General features: G+C 39.8%; 3 protein-coding genes across 3 annotated transcripts; all 3 read left to right on the top strand.

Annotated features, from left to right (window-relative positions):
* The first annotated feature begins 274 nt into the window (after nt 1–274).
* On the top strand, nt 275–665 carry LOC135471446 (histone H2A-like). The gene has a single exon (XM_064750693.1). It carries the CDS (start codon nt 275–277, stop codon nt 650–652), a length of 378 nt encoding a protein of 125 aa, XP_064606763.1. The 3' UTR covers nt 653–665.
* A 1,251-nt stretch (nt 666–1,916) lies between these two features.
* On the top strand, nt 1,917–6,134 carry LOC135471438 (uncharacterized). Its single transcript, XM_064750683.1, has 7 exons — nt 1,917–1,982; nt 2,819–2,950; nt 3,154–3,216; nt 3,497–3,613; nt 3,864–3,938; nt 4,330–4,438; nt 5,092–6,134. The coding sequence occupies exons 3-7, from the start codon at nt 3,204–3,206 to the stop codon at nt 5,699–5,701; spliced, it is 924 nt and encodes a 307-aa protein (XP_064606753.1). The 5' UTR covers nt 1,917–1,982; nt 2,819–2,950; nt 3,154–3,203; the 3' UTR covers nt 5,702–6,134.
* Nucleotides 6,135–8,869: 2,735 nt separating this feature from the next.
* Nucleotides 8,870–18,977, top strand: LOC135470754 (uncharacterized). Its single transcript, XM_064749794.1, has 3 exons — nt 8,870–8,919; nt 16,279–16,313; nt 17,146–18,977. Exons 1-3 carry the CDS (start codon nt 8,870–8,872, stop codon nt 18,975–18,977), a joined length of 1,917 nt encoding a protein of 638 aa, XP_064605864.1.
* Nucleotides 18,978–21,143: the final 2,166 nt, after the last annotated feature.

The following is a 21,143-nucleotide window of genomic DNA, read 5'->3' as shown; positions in this document are numbered from 1 at the left end:
AGGTAGACAGCTATCCACTACAACGATTTATATGAATGGGGCAGCATCAAGAAAAAATACGAAATCGCGAACCTAATAGAAAACATTTTATCTACCTCTAATTGGCTGGTGTGACAATTTTACCGTCTGCTGGTTGGTTGAAATGATTGCCGAAAAAAATGTGTCTAAAAATAGCAGAATCCCCACAGAGGGTATATAAGGCCATGTACAGCTTTCTGGCATCATTCGTACTCACATTGAACAAGGGACAATATATACATATATACAGTTGAGGATGTCTGGACGTGGTAAAGGGGGAAAGGCGAAGAGTGGCAAGAGCCAAACCCGCTCATCCAGGGCTGGTCTACAGTTTCCTGTAGGCCGTATCCACAGATTTCTGAGAAAGGGGAACTACTCTAACCGTGTCGGTGCCGGAGCTCCCGTTTACCTGGCCGCTGTGATGGAATACTTGACCGCTGAGGTGTTGGAGCTGGCTGGAAACGCTGCCCGAGACAACAAAAGAAGGACCATCATCCCTCGTCACCTGCTGCTGGCCGTTCGCAACGACGAGGAGCTGAACAGGCTGCTGTCTGGAGTGGCCATTGCCAAAGGAGGAGTTCTGCCAAACATCCCGTCTGTTCTTCTGCCCAAGAAGTCCAAGAAATCTCAGTGAGTCGCTGTTTCCAAGTGACACAATCCAAAGGCCCTTTTCAGGGCCAAACATTCCTTCCGAAGGGAACTTGATAATAGAGCATTTACAAATACGATTTTTCTCTTCTGTAGGCTAAATAATACAAATTCTAAAATATTTAATGATTTGGTTGAATCGATTGTTGCAGTGATCTAATGAGCTTGAGAGGCAAAATGGGCAAGACTAGTAACAAGTTAAAAATATACAAGTCAGTCTAGAAATCTACATGTAGTTTTTAATATCAAGGTGTTAATGTTATACATGTGGCCACTGTACTGCAGATATTCGTCTACTGACTGACCAGTGTGATCAGTGTCCATCTTCACTTGACTAACCTCAGCAGACGAGTAAATGACGTCACTTTTTGTGGCGGGATGGCTCACGAGGACATGACGTAACTAACAAATGATGTCACAGACATCAATAAAGTATTACCACCTCAGTTCAGACGAATCGATTGTCAAGATTGACACCAGCACCTGAATAATCGTAGACTTAAGTTTACGGCAGGTAAATGTTCATCTCTGTATTCTTTTCGACATTATGAGGGATGAGAATTGTCGGCCGATCAGCTGTTTTTGTCGTGAATAGTGAAGAAGTATATAATTTTAGAGAAAAATGATCAAAAATAATCGTTATACTGAAGTTTAGGGGGCCTGCTAGTAGAAAAAATTTCATATGATTTTGATCAAAACGATTCTCTTCCCTGCATTTATCATTAGAGAAAGGAAATATATGAATAATGGCACATGTGTAATTCATAGCAAAAATTTGGCCATTTGTCTTATTTTGTAGCGTATCTATAGCACCTCAAAAAGTGATAAACAATATTACAGTGTACATTAAACTTCTGAATACCGTTATCAATAATGAATGTTTCAACAGGCGTGAATGTTGATTTAACATCAAACTGTTTAAAGCCTACATTAAGCCTGACGCGATAACAATAAAGTAAAGGCGTCCAAACTGTGACATCGTTGACGTATTTTGCTCAGACTTTCGATGTTTTGTGGTTATTCAGAATCTGTCATATTTTGAGTATTTATAATACTGGCTCTGAGATGGGTTAGCCATTTTTCCAGCTTAGCTTCAACATTATTCTGAAAGCTGGGGAGAATGAAAAAGATCTCAGGAATAGGATAATGCATGATCGTTGATGCCAGTCTAAAGTTTTGATAACAGAACATGAGCATTGTTCAGAGTAAGAGAGTTCATAATCTGATTTTCCAGAAATGATGACAATACATGAACAAGTTGCCAGTTATTGGCACAGAATATCGAAGGAGCAACTATCCCCCACCGGCAAGACAAGGTAGGCATGTATAATTTTCATTTCAGGTTGTGGAGCTATTTAAGTTATAGTGTTACACCTTAATGTAAGTCTTGATTCTGATTTAAATGATACTATGAAACACATGTTTCCTCCTAATTTTATACCTTACTACATTAGGTCAGTGTTACTGAGCTTATACATGGTTGATCTTATCAATTTCTTCTTCCTCTTAAGTTTTAGTCTGCAGCTATCCTTACAATTACTCCATTGTTCAGTGAAAAGACTAAAAACATCAGTGACACCCGGTATTACCGGGTAATGTTGATATGCAAATGGGCCTAATGTGTTCGAATAAATTAACTTACTTCATGGTGAGTGTCTGAACCCTCCTCAAAGAGTAGGCAAGGAGTAAACTTAAATTCATAGTTTAAATTACTGAAGTCACAAAGAAGCTGTAAATTTTGTGGGTTGTGTTTTTGACATGGGTTCTTAACCTTTGATATAAAAGAGTTTTGCATCGGAAACTAAAGAATAATGTCTTATCACATACCCAGGGCTTTCATTATTTTTATGGAGTCGGCTACCCAGACCTGAAAAATAAAGTAGGAGAATTGGTCGCAATAATGGGCTACCTTTCTAATTGTTGATGAAAGCAGCTGGCTGCATGTCATAACTGGAAACTGTCTTCAAATAAACCCACCGTACACCAGTTCCAGTTTCTATGCCCCAGATCTGGTGTGTCCAACAAAAGAAAACTTTAATTTGTCCAAAGTGAAGGCCCGGTAACATTATTTTTCACAGATGACGGCTGGCTATATGAACAAATTTTCGTTTATTATTTTTTTAAGGCGTCTGTTTTACTTCTCGCTTTTCAGTTTCTAAACTGACTAAAGACCAGCAAATTTCCAACACGGGTGTAAAGCTTTCCTTTTGTCTTCCACCGGTGGCCAAACCAAGAAGAAATGAAGACTTCAGACAGAAGACCTTCAACGCCAAACATGACATAGGTGATTTGCTTTTAACCTTTTAGTGATACCTGATATAAATGTACAAGGGCTACAACCAGAGACTCAGAGATCATTTGAATATCCTTCTCAGAAAAGGCAAATTGTGATGGATCATGGATGTTAATCAGTTTGTTTTCAACGAGAGTACATGTAATACCACTTTGTTTCTGTTTTCTAAATACCTATTTTTTTTCAACCTTCAGTTGACACAACTTTCAGCCTTCCGAGAACCCATGTCACATTAAAACCCTCAATGCAGCAGACAGGTTGGTTAATAAGCCATATCTAATTTATTTTTTAAACTGAACAATCAACGAATAAATTTCTTATTTATTTTATTGCAAGTGTCAGAATTTTTGTCGAGGTTGAAATTTAACTATACAGATTTTGAAAATGTTGACTAAAGTAGAGAAAGAATTTCTATGCTTTGAGCATTTGTGTATTGCATAAACACGTAGTTTTAGAGATTTTGTGTCGAAATGTACCACAGCCATTATTACAGTTTCTTTATGGGGTCTGTTTTTTGTTTCTAAATTCCTAAACTAGCTAAAGTCCAGGAAACTGTCAACATGGATTTACTTCCACTTCGTCTCCCACCGCTGGCCAACCCAGGAAGAAATGGAGAGCTCAGACAGAAAATCTTTAACGTCAGACATAACCTAGGTGATTCATTTGTAACCGATTTCTAGTTGATACATGATATAAATGTTATGTTATTTTGTTGTTTTCTGTCTGTTTTAAATTAAGGTTTTTTTCATGGATAATGATGGGAGTGAGTATTTGAACTGTCACTGCAGCAGAGAGACATGGTGTCAGAAATGATAATTATGTTGATCATTTCTTTTAAATTGCTTTCAACGAAAGTAAGATCACTTTGTTTAGATTCTCTAAATACTTTTTATTTAACCTTCAGTTGACACGAAGTTCCCTCTACCGAAAATCCATGCTGCACTAAAACCCGCCACACCCATCACGCAAGAGCAGAAAGGTTGGTGAATAACTTCTATCAACTTTTTTTAAAATTTGTTTTGAAAAATTTCAAATTTCATCTTTTTAGAAAAGACTTCAGCTTTTGGGGTGGTGTGTTCAAAACAACAGATTATGTTTGGAAATTACTGATTCCAAGATAATGGATTTTTGTGTCCACGAATTACGTTTACGCAAATTTTCTTAGTGAATATGTTACTACAACGTAACACTCCGCTTTCTGAAAGGACGCATCAACTAAGTCTTATTTATTCAGTTAAATTCGCAGTACAGTAGATGTCGGTAATTTTCGAAGTCCTCACCTGATATAGAATATGTTAAAATAGGTTTAATATCATTATTTGGTAATATGTTTCTTTGTGGTACAAAACTGAAAGAAAAATTTGTTTCAGGAAATATCAAGGCCTCTATGGAAGAACTAAAACTGCAACTAGCAGAAAAACTTCTTCGTGAAACTAAGAGAACAGCAGAGTTAAGATATCATCAGATGGAGGATGAAAGGTACGGTTTTGTCTTGTACACGTATTTGTAATTGCTTTATTTATTTGTTGTTGGTACTTTCAAGTATAATACAGATTTATTTAGATAAATTTACTGAAGGCACCTAATTCCTGATCTAATGAACCTAAAAATTAAAGCTGTGAAACCGTAAAATCTTTTAAATTTGAGGGTTTTCTTGTTGAAATGTTTTGTATTTGAAGTACTGCTTTCAAGTAGAGCTGTATGTGTCGGTCCTTTGATCTTCGTCTTCTTGTGTAAATATTCAGGTTTTGAGCTGAATTTAATTTTATCTCACTTTTGAAAGAAAGTTCTTCTTTTTTCGCATGTTTTTTCTGTCTCAGTTATATAAGTTTCTTCTATAGTGACACCGATCATCATTTTAGTCACCGAACCACTACCCAACCCCAACCCCCACCACACCCATCACACTCATCCTACTTCAGTTTTCGTTGCACCAGTGTCCCTCTGTTTATCTGTTCCTTTTTACCCTTGTATTTCGTTACAAACTCCGGTCTAAAGAAGTATTTAACAAAATGTAACAGAAATGTGAATTAATTAATATCCTTATTGCATGTTACCATTCACATTGACTTTATTCCAGTTACATAGTCTCCCTTAATTTTAACGTTCGCTCATGATTTATTCGCTTATAGGTATTTGGAACACCTGAGGAGAAACTGGGCAGATGTCAAGAAGGAAACCGACAAAGCAATGGCAAAAATAACCGGAATCTCTGCCAGGAACGACGAAGTGCGCGAGGCGCTGAAACGACAGAACAGATACATGGCAGATCTAAAGCTGAAGTACACCATCAAGACGTACCGCAGTCAGCGTCTGAAGGATGCCTGTGCCAGGCTGGAGGCAGAAATGGCGAGGGAAATGTCACTGCAGGTCACCAGAAAGTTGGACAAAATGCTGGATAATAAGTTGGATGTCTTTACGGATAATGTAAACCAGAACAGTTCTGACAGACCAGTAGAAGAATGGAAGAGGTCAAAGCAAGAGGCTTTTTTGCCTGTCATGCCTAACACCTCAGCAAGACATCATCCAGCATCGCTACAAGTGGAGGTGGCATCTAAAGATGGAAGTGGCTTCCATAAATTCATTGGCAGGATGTTGAATGGTAGGAAAAGGAGGTCTGACGGAGAAGCGAGCAAATCCAGAAAGCAATCACCCATTCAGTCTATCAAGCGAAAATGTCAGAAGCTCATCTGCAGGTTAAAGGGTCGAAACCGGGTAACACCAAGTTCCGGGAAAAATTAGATGACTGTATGCATGCGGGCATATTGAAGGCTGGTTAAATGAGAGAATATTACACATGGTTTATGCCACGATTAATTTCCAGTCAATTTTGTTTGCTCGAATTAAGGATTTACCAAAACATAGGCATTTATTACGTGTACGGTAGTTACTATGGTGACGATAACACACATGTAGTGATGGACCTTTCCGTTGACGTATAGCATTTCCCAAAACATTTTCTGATGTAAACGTTTTTGTCTAATGTTGTGAATGTGTTGAAACCAATTATTGCGATACGCAACCCTAAACGGTTTCACTGAATTCAGCTTGTTGTGCTAGGAACAGCTGTTATTTGTTAGAGTAAGTCAACAGCTTGACGCTGCTGTGTTGTAATAGTATTTTCTGAACGAGTTCCAACAAGAGCTCGCGTCATAGAGAGTTTCTCCTTAGAATCATCGTTAATGCAGCTTACTCTTTACAATGTACTGGATACTTTTTTCATGCTTTGGCCTACATTTACATGTACGTTTAACCTGTGTCAATACGTATTTTGCCATATGAACTTATTTTGTACATGTTTTGAAATATTTCTAAGAAATTTCAGACTGAGTTTCTTTTGTGTGCGTGGTACATCGTTTGATATTGCTGATAATATATAAAAAATGTTGACATCAATAATCCAAGCTTCTGAAGTTTTTATTCATTTTGGATAATTATTGCTGGATTGTCAAAATTATTGTAATTTGAATCTGTATAATTAATTTAAGAGATACGCTACCTTTATCATGCATAAAGCCTTTGGGTCATTCCACAAACATTTTGAGACCAAATTATCCATTAAGAAAAAAAAAAAATAAGATGAACAGTGTGCGAGCTTGACCTTTTCTGTATGTGGGCAATAATGCTCACCGTCACTTTCAACGTTATGCCTGTCATAAAGTATCTACTTGTAGAGGGTTGGTGGCATGCACGGTACTGTAAGACTACACCATGCGAAAGACACCAGGACACCTCACGGGATCACAATATGCGGACAATCCTGTACTTGTGTCCTCTAAGATGTTAAGTACCAAGTGAGAATTTAGAAAAATTTCCAAAGTTTCCAGGGTTTTGCCCAACCCGATTCTGGTCCACCCGACTAAGAAAGGAATGATTCTGATTGCGGAATAATACACTCATAATTTCTGTTAAGTGGCCATACTATCAGTACAAATATTGTTAATAATATTTACTAATATTAACTGATATTATCTACATTCCGACAATGCCTGTTAAAGTTACCTCCCCTACACCGCATGTAATCCGTGTCTAATTTATGGCTGGGAGAGTTGTTCCCCCTGAAGCTGACTTACATTGGCGGGTTGTTTTGAAGTGGAAATCCAGAGGGGATTCCAGAAGGGTAACAGGCCCTGTTTTTCGGTTGTTATATTTTTGCCCCCTGGATCTACCAGACGCAAAGCGGCACCTCTACCAAAATCGGGGCTGGTTCCACAAAGTGTAAGCCAGTGATGTACATGATGAGGAGGAAGCCAGAGTAATACAGTAAATCACAAGCACAAAATGTAAGCCAGTGGTGTAAGTGACGAGAAAGAAACCGGAGTAATGCAGTAAACCGCCACCACAAAGTGTAAGCCACGGAGGATATGTAATTCGTGACCCTCGATATCAAATTTATTAACGAGAGCAGCATTTTTAATTTGTTCCGAGCCTCCGGTGAGGAACAAATGAAAACTACTATTCGAGTTGATTAAATTTGATATCGAGGGTTACAAATTACGTACCCTTATTGTAAATTTATATTATTTGAAGTTTTTTTTTTGATATATTTTTTATTATTATAAACTTTTCGGAAACCGCGCCAACGTCTAATCGCCTAGTGATATTACATATATGTCAAGAGAAGCGTCATCAGTAAGTGACAAGTACATGGCGGAGTATAATATAGTACAGACAAAACTTATTTACATCATTTTTTATTCCATAGACATGTCAAAAGATTGCTTTATACAATATATCGTTCAATACGTTAATATTTATAACAAGACAATTACATTTTACAACAGAAAGAATTAGTCCAAAAATAGACAAATTTCACTTGCACTTAATGCTCCCCGTGCAACTTTCAAACGACAATTGACAGTTGAACCTTACGAAGGTTGAACAAGCGAAACAGTCTACAGAGTTGTAACACCTAATTGGAATTGAGGCATCGCCTGGTGTTCTTGTGAAGATTTGGATGACGATTCAATAACACATCCTCGTTTGGGTGCTTCATGAGTGTAATGAACATGCAGGCGAAAAGCACCACCCGATATGGGATCATTGCCACAAAGTGTAAGCCTGTGATTTAAGTGATGGAGAAGACAGAGTAATGCAGTAAGCCCCCGGCCCAAAGTGTAAGCCTGTGATTCAGTAAACAAGGAAAATTTAAAAAATTCATGTTGTCAGGACAGGAGAAAACTGTTGTTTTTACATCTCACTACATAAGCTAAGAGGTGGATATATTAGCTATACACGTGCTGACATGTACACACGTACATTAATTATGGGGGCTTGGGTACTGATGTCTACTCGTAAATCAAACATAGTGTATATACACGTAACTGACGAAATATGCCCTCCTGTCAGTTTACCTCAGTTAGGGTTTTATTCTAATTGTTCATGTATGTGCATAAATGGTAGAATTTTACACGCACCGTATCAACATGGTTTAAGAAGAATTAGGTATAAAAATGCAGGGATGTTAACTGCAATTTGTTAGACGTCGCTCGTCTAGAAATACTCAAAATGCTTTGTCATCACATTTCACGTGCAATCACATTAAAACAATGCAAAGGAACCACGCACCGGGGATGCTTAATCTACCAGCAGGATCCCGATATGTGCAGGAATACGATCGACTTGCTCCCATGCAAGGGCTCGCCGTTTCCTAAACCCTGCGTTCCTGTTGCCCGTGGTGTCCATCTGAGCGGGCGTGTCCCCATACCAAAAACCACAAAGTGGGTGTCTAATGGCCTTATTGAAGTAGGTCAGCGGAGTCTCGAGGTACGCCCGATAGGGGTACATGTTGGTAGAGGCTATGATTAGCTTGTCGTTGATGGAGGCGTCCCGATTGTTGCCACATAGCATGCAACCATAAATTTTTCGGGTGCTACCGGATCGCCCTCCGCGATTGAAACGCATGGAGCAATGTCCTGCTCAATTGATCTTGAAAGACTAGCACAGCAGACTGTTCTTGGGTGAGTACGGCATCGATTTCCTCAGTAAACCCACCTACCTAAAGGCCGGTGTACAAGAGAATCCCAGTCACGGCGGTTGCGCCACCTTTGTTCTCTCGCAGACCTTGCATGCACTGGTCTAATCCCTTAGGCGTGGCCAAGACTGTGACGGAGGAAGTGGGTAAAAGTTTAAATACGTTTCACGTCCGTCGCAGGTACCCAAGAATTGAAACTGGCTGGATAGTCAAGCCACTTGACCAAGTGGTGCATTTTTTCTCTTGGTAGTAAGTCTCCGCGGGTTGGAGTTCCGTCTCTTAAAGTGTCTTGTACGTGGGAAGGTTTTCCAGCAACCTGCGGATGGTCGTGGGTTTTCCCCGGGCTCTGTCCGGTTTCCTCCCCCCATTATGCTGGTTGCCGACGTATAAGTGAAATATTCTTGAGTACGGCGTAAAACACCAATCAAATAAATAAATAAATAAATCTTAAAATGTCCCCCCCCCAACCGCTCCCCTTTGAAGTCTTCCAACGCTTAGACCGCAGGCTTCCTGTGATGGCGCCGAAGAATGCGGAAGATTTCTTGACTCCAGTTGGGGAGGTAGTATTTCAAGAAAATCCCCTTGACGAGATCTCCCACGTCATAGCGGTAAAGCCAACCGTGCCGAGAGCGGGTGGGACTATAACCAAGTAGGAACCTCGTTTTCGTTCTTGTTGTGACGGTAATGGGTGCTCGAGGATACTGCGATGGTTGACTCGATTGTACCAGCGTGGTAAGGTGGACAAGACGCCCAGGTAAGGTCGTGTGTTGTTGGTCTTGGAGTGTTTGTACATGCGCCCTTTAAACGTGCGATTAAACCGTTCGATCAACAAGGTTATGGAAGAAGAACACCCCCCTCCCCACCGTCTCCTTTAAAATGCTGGAATGGACGTACTGACAAATCCTTTTCCCTCGTCCGTTTACAGGAACAAGGCGGTACACCCGCTTCTGAAGATGGTCTTAATTGCGTCGATGAGATTAGCTCTAATCTTCGTGCGGATGGGCACCACCCAAGTGTATTTAGAAAGAATGTCTATACGCGTCAACAGGTAGCGATACTCACCGTTGTATTTGGCAAAGACACATATCCTTCAGTCGTCTACGTCTCCTGTTTGGCTAGACAGGCCTTCATCCGAGTCCACGCTCATGTGCCGCCTGGGTTAATGGCTCCACTCTAGGCGATCCAGCAGATAGTACAGCTGGTAGTACAATTAGCGTAGGACGGTAACAGGGATGTCCTGAGATTTCCTTCCTGGTGCTTGTTCGAACTCTCACTCGGGTTGTGCGTGAACGCTGACGACGGGTCGTGACGGCTGAACTGGGCTGGAGAACACTGTACAGGCACGGCCGTCACTGTTATTTTATACCGTACCGTGCCGTCCACAAACAGAAGACAGCGTACGTGATACAGAGGGCTAGGGAGTAGACCACCACGGAAGGGGAGAACGTGGGGGATGCATCACGTTGGGTGGGGTGCTGAGGCCTGGGTGATGGGTCGCGTGGACGTTGGAGGACAATCAGGTTTGGTAGAAGGGTGTAGTAATAGTAGTTGAGGATGGGATTAAGATCCTCCACACGGTTACATGTATATTTCATGAACACATGGAGGACTTTGAACCCACCCTTGTTCACGTGACCGTCTTCGAACGTGTTTGTACCCTTTGAGATCCGTGACAATGCTAACTAAATCTCCCATCCTAAAACAGTTGACTTCATAATGACGAACGTCTTCACCTACCTCTAGCTGGGTAGGTAATAACCACACCTGCTTGACACAAAGTATCTGATGTGAGTTTGACCACAAAACCTCCTAATCCACAAGCTAACCCGAAGTAAGAACCACCCGTGAAACACCTATCCACCAGTCAATCCATCAATCAAAATGACTACCCCGGAACACCATGGGCATATCTGTCAACAGCAACAACAACAACAACAAACTCAGCTTCTTATATGTTTCAAATTGTTTTTTTTCTTGCGTATAATAGAACAAACTACAGGAACTGGAGAAACTAATCACGAAAAACGAATCACTCATCATGGATCAGCAGAATTCAGTACGAGGTCAAAGTTGAAATGTGTGGTCAAAGTTAAGTGCAAGTTCACTTGGTGAACGTTTCTAACCAAAAAAAAAAAAACAATCACAAGGTTGTGTTTGCCGTCAAAGTTCAATAGTTCATTCATGTAATGGTGGATATTGACGATACAGGTGTTACCGATATGCACACCGTCGCAATATTCCATGTTCAAAGTGGAGACAGTGTCCCCTTGGTTGATTCATTAGTGAGTAGTGGTGGCGGTGTTATCTTCCACCCGTTTTAACAAGAAAAATTGTAAAATGTCCTTAGTCACCAGGTGTGGTACACATTGCCAACTTAAGTGAACATGACCAAAAACAACAAGAACAGTAATTATATACAGGGGAGGCCTCGGAGGTGGCCTGGTTGGCGTACTGCTGCCAGCACTGCCGATGGGGGGTTGATAGCGGTAAGAATGGAGGCATGGGTAGCGCTAATGGTGTCGATACTTTGAGGTGTCGGTTGGGGAAGACATTGTCCTACCATAGCCAGAGCCTCCAGCAAAAGGATCAAAGAGTCAGTCCGGACGGATACGCCGGCAAAACGTGTGTGAAGTTAGCCTTCCTCTCATCAGGTTGTGTCGTACCGAAATCTTTGTTCACACAAGAGGAACTGCCTCTCATCGCGTGTTTGGTCTTGTTTCGCGGCATGGTGAAACGGGGATGTAAAGCAGCATTGTGCAAAGCCCAAGGGCAAGTGACGAGTCTGTGCATCGCTTTCTATAATCAAACACCATAAAGTCATACCTAGCCCTCTGACGTCACATTATGATGTCATCGTACGTGCTCACTCTATCCACCAATCATAATCACCCCTACCTCCATCGCCCATCAGAATAACCCAGGGGTGTTGTAAGTGACCTGATATACTATTTACGATAACCTTTAGTTGTATAGGTGAGCCGGGGTAAGCCGTCATTGTGTAAACAGTGAAATATGACCCCTACAATTATCATTCACAGGACTAGTCAGGATTTTTACAGCTTTGCTCTCAGCGTGGCTGTTTTGCTAGGTGTATTTGTTAGATCAATGGTTATGAGCTGCGCAATACGTTACCATGGATGTAAAGGTGGAATTATTTGCAATATCTCCAAAACTAAAACCGTGAAACCAGAAAGCTCTTATAACGCCATTGCGGTGTATTACATATGCAGTCGGATTCAGGAGTAGAAGTGCTGCAGTGAAGCAGTTGTAGGCTACATGAACAATCAGAGACAAGAACAGTGCCGCTGCAAAAGTCAGTTGGTAAGGTAAGACCATCAACAGATTTATTTATTTATTTATTTATTTATCTGATTGGTGTTTTCCTTCGCACTCAGAATATGCGAGTAGCTCTCTCTCTCTCTCTGTACATGTACATGTAGAGCGTAAAAACAGAACTGATATAGCTTATGGCCAGATTCAACATACTCACCATAAATGCTTGTAATGTGAAACGAAGAATATTATGTCTAAAATTCAGAGATGAGGGAATGTATGCCAAAACTTAAGTGATATAATAAACTGATATATACGACGTTGGTGTACAACAACACGAAAAATAAGCCTTTGCAACTGTTATATGTCTGTAGGTGTATATAGAAATGTCCATGACACACCAGTGTTTCACCTATACCTTAGCGGTGAGTTCTATGGGTGGAGGAACTCAGGGTGTTCGGCGTAAACCACTGACCTTTGATAAGTTACTGACATTAACTTTCTCACGTGGAAGGCGCAAGTAAGCGTGCCAGACAAGTGTGGTCTTCAACGGCTGTATAAACGCCAAGACGCCAAGAGGGACCCATAAATACTGAAAAATTAGTTGTAGGCGTGGGGGGAGGGGGGGGGGGGGCAAATTCCCTGGCCATAAAACGTGTGTTCTAGCAATTGGAAGACAAGCGATTTTTACCAACATAGGCCACGGACCGTTCCTCTGGTCTATTTCTGGTCAATGAATACAACATATACAGCACTCTCATATGATTACGTCATATTAGACACTATTAAGTACTGATTTTTCTATTGTTCGCTACTTAACAGCTTTATAAATTACGAACTTGTTCCCAGCAACAATTTATCCATGTATTATGCCATGTAACTAAACCACTGCCTGTTTTGACATGTACGTAACATGTTCCTTAGTTACTGGTAACACATATGCTATGTAAAGATCCCTGTGGACATTCATATTCATATTCCTTGAAAATACATGTAACATGAAGTTTGAAACTGCAGTTGGGATATAACAGAATGTAAAAAGTTGAGAAGGCGTTTTTATTTTTTTTCATATTTTTCATATATATACATAAATCTGGGTAAAACAGCTCTGTGCATGTAAATGACTGAAATTAATTGTTCTGGTTATCTTGTACTGTTATGTTTCCCTTCTGTTACGTGTGCACCTTAATAACACCACAAATTTGATGCAGCCATTCTGAAATGTGAGGTGAAAATGCTAAGAAATGCTGAAATGCTAAGCCCTTTTGGATATCTGAGGAATGTATGTTTTTGTCTCAGAAACTGTTTTACTGTCACTAGAAGACCTTTGGAAGATCTGACAAATGTGGCTTTGTCGAAGTTTGTCATGTCACCATTGAATTACCTGTTTACACAATGATTCGCTATTTTGTAATGCTATAACTCTATTGAATCTAGTGGATACACAAAAATCATATGTGTTGAACTCTAACACAACAACTTGTGTTGTTTCATTCAACACAGAAATGTGTTACCCACATACAAACATGATAAAACGTCTTTAAAAATGGTACTTGTTGCTGCCTTCGCCTTGCTCTCGGCAGTAAGAGGTTAGAGCAAGGAAACAGGACTGCTTGGCCCGGTGTCAGTATAATGTGACTGATGATACTTCAGTGGCTTCAGCACTCGTCCTCATATGACTGAAAAATTGTTATGTACGGCGGTAAACCCCAAGCATTCAATCCTTGCCAACACAGAGATCTGTTAAATGGTTTCCTTTTTTTTTAAATTTTGCACACAGATCTGTACGTGTAAGATTTAAGAAATTAATCATTCAAAAAAATTAATCATAAACCTTAAAGCATTCCGAGTTAACACATCATTCATATACGGGATATACTCTGAGAACGAGCGGGTCACGATATTGCGTTGCTTCAGTACACACGCTGTATACAGATAACAGAAATGTCTATATGAAGCGTCCTCACGATTCCTCGCTACGGTAAACACTGAACATGACCACTTCGCTTTGAGGGCAGAATTGATCCAAACTCTGCATAAAGGAGAGCACATACCGGTAATGTGTTGAACTATAGGGTCCCGTCCCCCCTTATTTGGAAAACGCAACTTCCTTGTAACAGTTCAAACCTTCACTTTTATCGTTAAAGAATTAATAAAGTTTGACATATTAGACAGGTATATATCACGCCACGGAGAGCAAACAGTATACTGTAGGAGCAATAGAAGAAAAGCATATATACTCAAGAATAATTAGGCAACGGAGTACACGAAATTTACTGTTATAGAAGCAATAAAAAGACAGCAAACACAGACAGCAAACACTTTATACTCCCATGACTGTCCGGGGTGATCGTAATTCTGTTCAAGTTTACGCTGTTAGAATTGGTGGAGTGTATAGGTTTGACATGTCAGGATTTGTGAAATGTATCAACTACTTCCTGACTGGTACGGGGGAAGGGGGCTATATACGTTTAAACTCCGTCTGTCCGTCTGTCCTTCCCTCCGTCCATTCTGCCCTGAATACTACCACTGTAATTAGAATTTAATGACAAATGTGCTATAAATATCACACAGTATTCCAGTGTATGTATAAAGTATACTTTCAGAGAAACGCATTACCAAGACACACAAAGCATGCACCAAAGACTTTAAAAATGGTACTTGCTGCTGCCTCGCTTAGCGCTCAGCACTGAGAGGTTTTAGGGCAAGGAAACTTCTGATTGGCCCCGGCGTCAGTATAATCTGACTGGGTGGGGGACCATGTCTGGTATTTTCAGCACGATAAATCAGTGGCGGCGGCACTTTGGACTCGCCCTGTCACACTAAGACATATATGTACACACATCTATTTAATGACTCCTCGCCATCTGAATAAATTTAATTTATGGACTTAAAAGAAACATATAAATGATAGCGGATAGTTTCATGCATGCATGGTTGGAAGAAACCAGTGACCTTTCGTAAGCCCCTGACTAAGTATCCCACACATACAGGACCCGCTTGTTCAAAACTGTTATAAGATTTAATACCAGATTAAGCCAAGTCTTCAGTGTTGAACTTATCCCAGACTACACCTGCTGCCGTTATACTCTGACTTTGGATAATTGCATTGGGTTCTGAGTTTAGCTAAAATTTTAAATATAAAGTATTAGCTATTACTCTGTCGAACAACTGGACCCATATAGATATGTACACCATATTGCTGGGTCCACTTGTTCGAAAGCGTATTAGCTGGTATTAAGTCAAACTGTATAATTAAGACTTTAGCCAAATTCAGCAGCCAATACAGTTAGCCAAAGTCTAAAGTATAACAGCGGCACACTTAGTTCATATTTAATACACTGTTTGGCATTAATTTTTGGGCTAAGTATAAAACTGTAGACTTGGTATAGAGTGAAATCCGCTTTTTAAATCTTCAAATAGTTCGACGACAAGTTGTCTTCCATGAACGTTGGCCTGCACAAACGGCCAACGAGTCTCGTTGATCGGATACCGTCAACAAGGCCTAAAAGCAACAGTGATTGCGGAGGACTGTGCAAAGTTTGAACCCGCACCTGTGTGTCTTGTGTGATAACTGGATACAGTGTAGTAAATGTGATATTATCCCCTCGGCCGTCCAGGGCCCAGTTATTCAAAAGTGTATTAGAGCCTAATCCCGGTATTAAAACTACAGACTAAAATATTATTTACTGTGTATTGGAATGAGGCTGGTATTAAGATTCAAGTCTGGGTTAACTTATATACACTTCTGAACTACTGGCTCCTGGTACCTTAGCATAACGACTGTTATAAAGGATGTAAATAACTGGGCGAGGCCACATTTCAGCCCTTTTGGCTAGCACGCCATGCCTGTTTTTATAACCTACACAACACAAGCTAACCATTCGCAGACTCCACGTTTTGTTTGTCTGGTCGGGTTTGGTGACAGAACAGCAAAATGACACAAGATAGTCCACCGTGAATTAATGTCATACCCCTCCCATGCATGTATATACGATGTGAAATGAAATATATACATATACCTCATTTGAAATGATATATACGATAAAATGGATATTTGAAAACTATAAAGGAAAAGACAAGGTAAAAACAGTATAGTTGTCATCTGACACATCACAGAAAACCAAGTTTTTAAAACAGTTACTCTGTTTGAAAAACTCTGATTTCTCGAACAAAAATCAATGCATTCTGAAGGTGAGATGAAACAGCCTTTCATGAAACTGCAATGAGCACAGTTAACATTCAAGTGTAAAATATATATTAAGTAAAGTATGTCATTTGAAACCAGATTCAAGTATACACAAATTAGCGCTTCATCTTTAAAGCCGTTGCATGAATACACTTGTTCATTGCGAGAATAATTGACCATCTATATACCTTTTCTCTCTTTTATGGCAATATATATTCTAGATTTATTGATTTATTTAATCTGGTGTTTAAGATATACTCAAGGATTTGTCTTTTACGACAATGGTCCTTTTATTGAATGGAAGGGGTGGTGTGTGACCGGAGTGGCAAGGCTCCTGATAAACCTGACTAAAGTCGCAGCCACGACAGCAAAAGCTGTATTCGAACATGCGACCTCAACAATTAACAATTTTTCAGTCATATGACGACTAGAATTGTGTGTACTTGTATCTGCTTATGGCACACACCAGGCATGACACTCCACCAAGTCTAATTATACTGTCACCAGGCCAACTACTCGTGTTTCCTTGCTCTGACCTCTTAGTGCTGAGCGCCAAGCGAGGCAGTAACAACTACAGTTTTAAAGAGTTTCGTATAACCCAGGTTTGATCACTAAGTCTCTCGACTCTACCGCTCTAACTATTAGGACATCGAATCAGTCGGGTGTACACATTTTTTTCTTCTTCTTCAGGATCCATACGACCGGTGGATGGATGTGAAGTGGGAAGCTTAACCATGAAAAAACGGCTTGTTTTCCTGAGTTTCCTTGTCTTCGCTGTAGTGATGCTTTACTGGTTGTCTTCAACGATGCTGGTCATATCACCTCTCACACACTGGGTCCGTGATCAGAGATATCAAGTGCGCAAACCCGACTGTATAATTCCTGCACTGCATCCATACGACGAGTCCATCGTGAAATTTATCAAACATTTACCAGATTTACGCTGTGACAAGCATCATGTGTCATTCACCTTCCAAGACGGACGGTGGCTTAGAATCAATAAATCACTCGACTTGTCGTACAACATCAGCTATTGTTCGTTCTCCGTCATCAAGCGAAGACCGAACTCAGACAACGGTTTCATTATTTCAAAACCTGTTAAATTTGAAAAGGATTTCAAAGTATCAGATGATTTTTTGTCGGTAAGCTGTTACAATCAGACAAATAAGGAAATTTATAAAAATTGTTACGCGTTTGCTGTCCCCAAGAACGTTTCTGAAGAAAACCGCACCGTGGTGTCAGCACCGGTGATCGATTCCCAACCACCGCCAAACGTCCTATTAGTTGGGGTGGACTCCATGTCAAGGCTCAATATGATTAGACAACTGAACAAAACATATCACTTTTTGACCGAGACGCTTGGAAGTGTTGAATTCCATGGCTACAACAAAGTCGCCGATAACACTTTTGTCAACGTGGTGCCGCTACTTACTGGCAAGTTTGTGCATGAAGTACCGTCTAGTGGAAAGAAAATACATGTGGAGAAATATGAATACATGTGGAAGGAATTCTCCAAAGCCGGATATCTTACACTTTTGGCTGAAGACCACCCACAAATTGCCACGTTTAACTACCTTAAGCCCGGTTTTCCTAAACAGCCCACTGATTACTATCTAAGACCTTTCAGTTTAGCCATGAGCAAAAATGGCGGTCTGTGGAATAAGTATGGGTGTTTCGCGGGCCGCGCAGAGACAGGCATAGTCCTGAGCTATCTGTCCGATGTTCTTGACTTAAAACAGGACAATTCCCTCTTTGCTTATACCTTTCTAACCAGAATGAGTCATAATAATGTCAATCATGTCGGTAGGGTTGATTATATTTATCTGGAATTCTTCCAAAACCTGAAACGCAAAGGTATTTTGAACAATACCATTTTGTTCTTCTTCGGCGATCACGGAATGCGCTGGGGCGCCTTACGTAATACTTATGTTGGAAAGATGGAAGAACGGCTGCCGATGCTGCTGTTATATTTACCACCTTGGTTCAAGTCCAGATACCCCCAGATAACAAACAACGTACATATCAATGCTCACAGACTTACTACTCCCTTTGATATTTATTATACTCTTAAGGACATAGCCTCAAGGAGGTTTGATGGCGCTTCGGACCTCCAGAAGGGTCGACGGGGGTTCAGTTTGTTCAGAAAGATTCCACTAAGCAGGACGTGCGATGAGGCAGAGATTGCTCCTCACTGGTGCACCTGTCAATCACAGGTGGAAGTCCACGCCCAGGACAAAACTGTCATTTCTGCAGCCAAGTGGTGTATAGAACACTTGAACCGTATCACCAATAGCACTAAGTGCGCGATTCTACATTTAAAGGCCGTCAACAGAGCCTGGCGATTTTCAGTCAGTTCTTATCTGAAAAACAAAGAGAATAAAACCTTGACTCATTATCAGATCATGTTCTCATCTGTGCCTGGTGATGGGCTATTCGAAGCAACAGTTCGCCAGGTCGAATCCAAAGACATTTTTAAATTGACAGGGGAGATGAGCCGTATAAACAAGTACGGGCAGCAATCATATTGTATCAACAACGCAAATCTGAAAAAGTTTTGTTATTGCAGAGAGCCTCTCCAGTAAAGACATTTTTATGTTATATTTTGGAGATTTGTTAAGATAATTGTTTTTGGTTGATCACAAAATAAGGTTTATTGTTCTATACCAGATGACTTAAATCTACAACAAAACCTAATGTATAAACCTCTTGTGTCATCGAGCTGCCTAAATGCCTTAAAAAAAATTAATAATATAGCGCCACCGTTTTTGTGCTGAGCAGGCTTTCTGCTCAATCAGCTCGAAAGAAACCACCAATATCTGGAGGTGGCAAATGTCAATTTAACCCCCTGTCTTTTTCAGACGTGCATTGAGGTTGTTTTAACAGGGTCGATTATAGTGTATCTCTGTTGGCATTGCTTGTAATACTTTGCATTTTTTCAAAAATTCTACATTTATTTCATAGTTTTGCGCCTTGCTTTTTTGGCTTGTTTAGACCTGTGGTTCTGTTGTGTTTTCAACTTTCCCTCTGTAATGTCAATATCTTTCAATCATATATATATATATATATATATATATATATATATATATATATATATATATATATATATATATATATATATATATATATATATATATATATATATATAGTTAAGTAATAAATAACAATTCATATATACTCATATATATATATGCTCCATATATATATACTCATATATATATATGCTCCATATATATATACCATATATAGTCTGTTACAAGGCTTTGCGTTATCAATGTAGTTAAACGTTTCAACCTGCAGTGTTGTAATCGTATCTTCTGACTGACTTCCGATAAACTATTCCTTTATTGAGTCGTCAACGGCAAGATATGTAGTATATCCACATTACACAGAAGTTATTGCCGTCATTAATGCAGCTTACTGTTCACAATATGCTGGATACTTGTTCAAGTTTTGGTCTTCATTTACATGTACAGTTATGCGTTTCTCCTCTGTCAATATATATTTTGCCATATGAAGTTTGATAATGTGAAGACTTGTTTGCATGATATTCTTCACCTTTCGTTTTTTAGTCTAAATGGTACATTGCTGGATATATTATTTGCGGTAATAAATACAAATTGTTGACATTAATATTTCATTCGTCTTAATTTTAATTCATGTTTTAGTATAAACTTAAATAACATGGGTAGATTATCAAGGTTACTGAGTGCCTTTTGAAATAAGTCCGTGTCTTCTAATTACCGTTATCCAGGCATCAGGCCTGTGGCTTATTCCACAAACACTTTTGACCAGATTACCAATTATAAATTGGAGAAAGATGAACACTGCGCGAGCTTTCCCTTTCATGTTTGTTTGCGTGATGTTGAATATCACTTTTAACATTACACCATTTCTACGCCATCTTCTTGTAAAAGATCGTATATGTGACGTATAATATAGAGTACTGCAACACTACACCATTCACAAGACACCACAGGTTCGAAGTATACAGACAATTCTGTACGTGCCCTATCCCTTCAGTGCCAAGAAGAATTTACCAAAATTTCCCAAGTCATTTGCCTGATCTGACTCCAGGTCTCCCGCTTAAGAAGGGAATACTTTTTAACCGTCTAATAATATATTAAAACTTACAATTTTCTGTCAAGTTGCCATAAGATTGGTATAAAAATTTGTAAACAACTATATGTTAATTGATATTTTATTAAATGCGAGCAAAGTAATATGCCTTCTGAAGTTACCCCCCCCCCCTCCCCCCTCTACCATGTGGATGGGAGAGCTGTTCCCCCTGAAGTTAAGTTACAAGGCGGGTAGAAAGGTATTTGTCGACCTTGAGCCCACAGGCTATAGAGCAGTAACAGTCCCTGTTCTTCACTTGTTTCTGTGTTTGAAAATGCGTCCTATAACGTTTGATGATACATGCATTTAATTGTATGCTTCAAACAATTTGTTTCCGTTCTGGTGCCCAAGTTATGTGGAATGGCCAGACCGATTTGACTTCTATTTCTTTGATTTCATTTCATTTGATTTTCTGGAGTCATTATTTTACTTGGTCTGTTATTTAGTATAGGTGTTTTAATATATATCAAACACCTACAAAGGATATAGAAAAATACAGATATTGCATATCTTCTGGTGAAATTCAAGCTCTTTTTATATGTTGGTTGTGCTCTGTAATTAGAATGTAATTATTAATAAGAAATGTGATTATGCCTTAAAAGGAACACTGTATACAAATTATCTATTTCACT

The sequence above is a fragment of the Liolophura sinensis genome, chromosome 7, assembly GCF_032854445.1.
Source record: "Liolophura sinensis isolate JHLJ2023 chromosome 7, CUHK_Ljap_v2, whole genome shotgun sequence".
In the NCBI taxonomy this organism is placed as follows: domain Eukaryota; kingdom Metazoa; phylum Mollusca; class Polyplacophora; order Chitonida; family Chitonidae; genus Liolophura; species Liolophura sinensis.
Note: the sequence above shows the minus strand (reverse complement) of the source record. Positions and strands in the feature narration are given on the sequence as shown.

Bases quoted from the DNA above. Each gene is read 5' to 3' on its own strand.
- LOC135471438 (XM_064750683.1), top strand. The intron at 3,939-4,329 runs GTTGGTGAATAA...AATTTGTTTCAG, and splicing joins CATCACGCAAGAGCAGAAAG to GAAATATCAAGGCCTCTATG. The intron at 4,439-5,091 runs GTACGGTTTTGT...ATTCGCTTATAG, and splicing joins CATCAGATGGAGGATGAAAG to GTATTTGGAACACCTGAGGA.
- LOC135471446 (XM_064750693.1), top strand. From the start codon at position 275: ATGTCTGGACGTGGTAAAGGGGGAAAGGCGAAGAGTGGCAAGAGCCAA.
- LOC135470754 (XM_064749794.1), top strand. From the start codon at position 8,870: ATGTCCTGCTCAATTGATCTTGAAAGACTAGCACAGCAGACTGTTCTT. The intron at 8,920-16,278 runs GTGAGTACGGCA...AAAACTATAAAG, and splicing joins GCACAGCAGACTGTTCTTGG to GAAAAGACAAGGTAAAAACA. The intron at 16,314-17,145 runs GACACATCACAG...AAAAACGGCTTG, and splicing joins AAACAGTATAGTTGTCATCT to TTTTCCTGAGTTTCCTTGTC.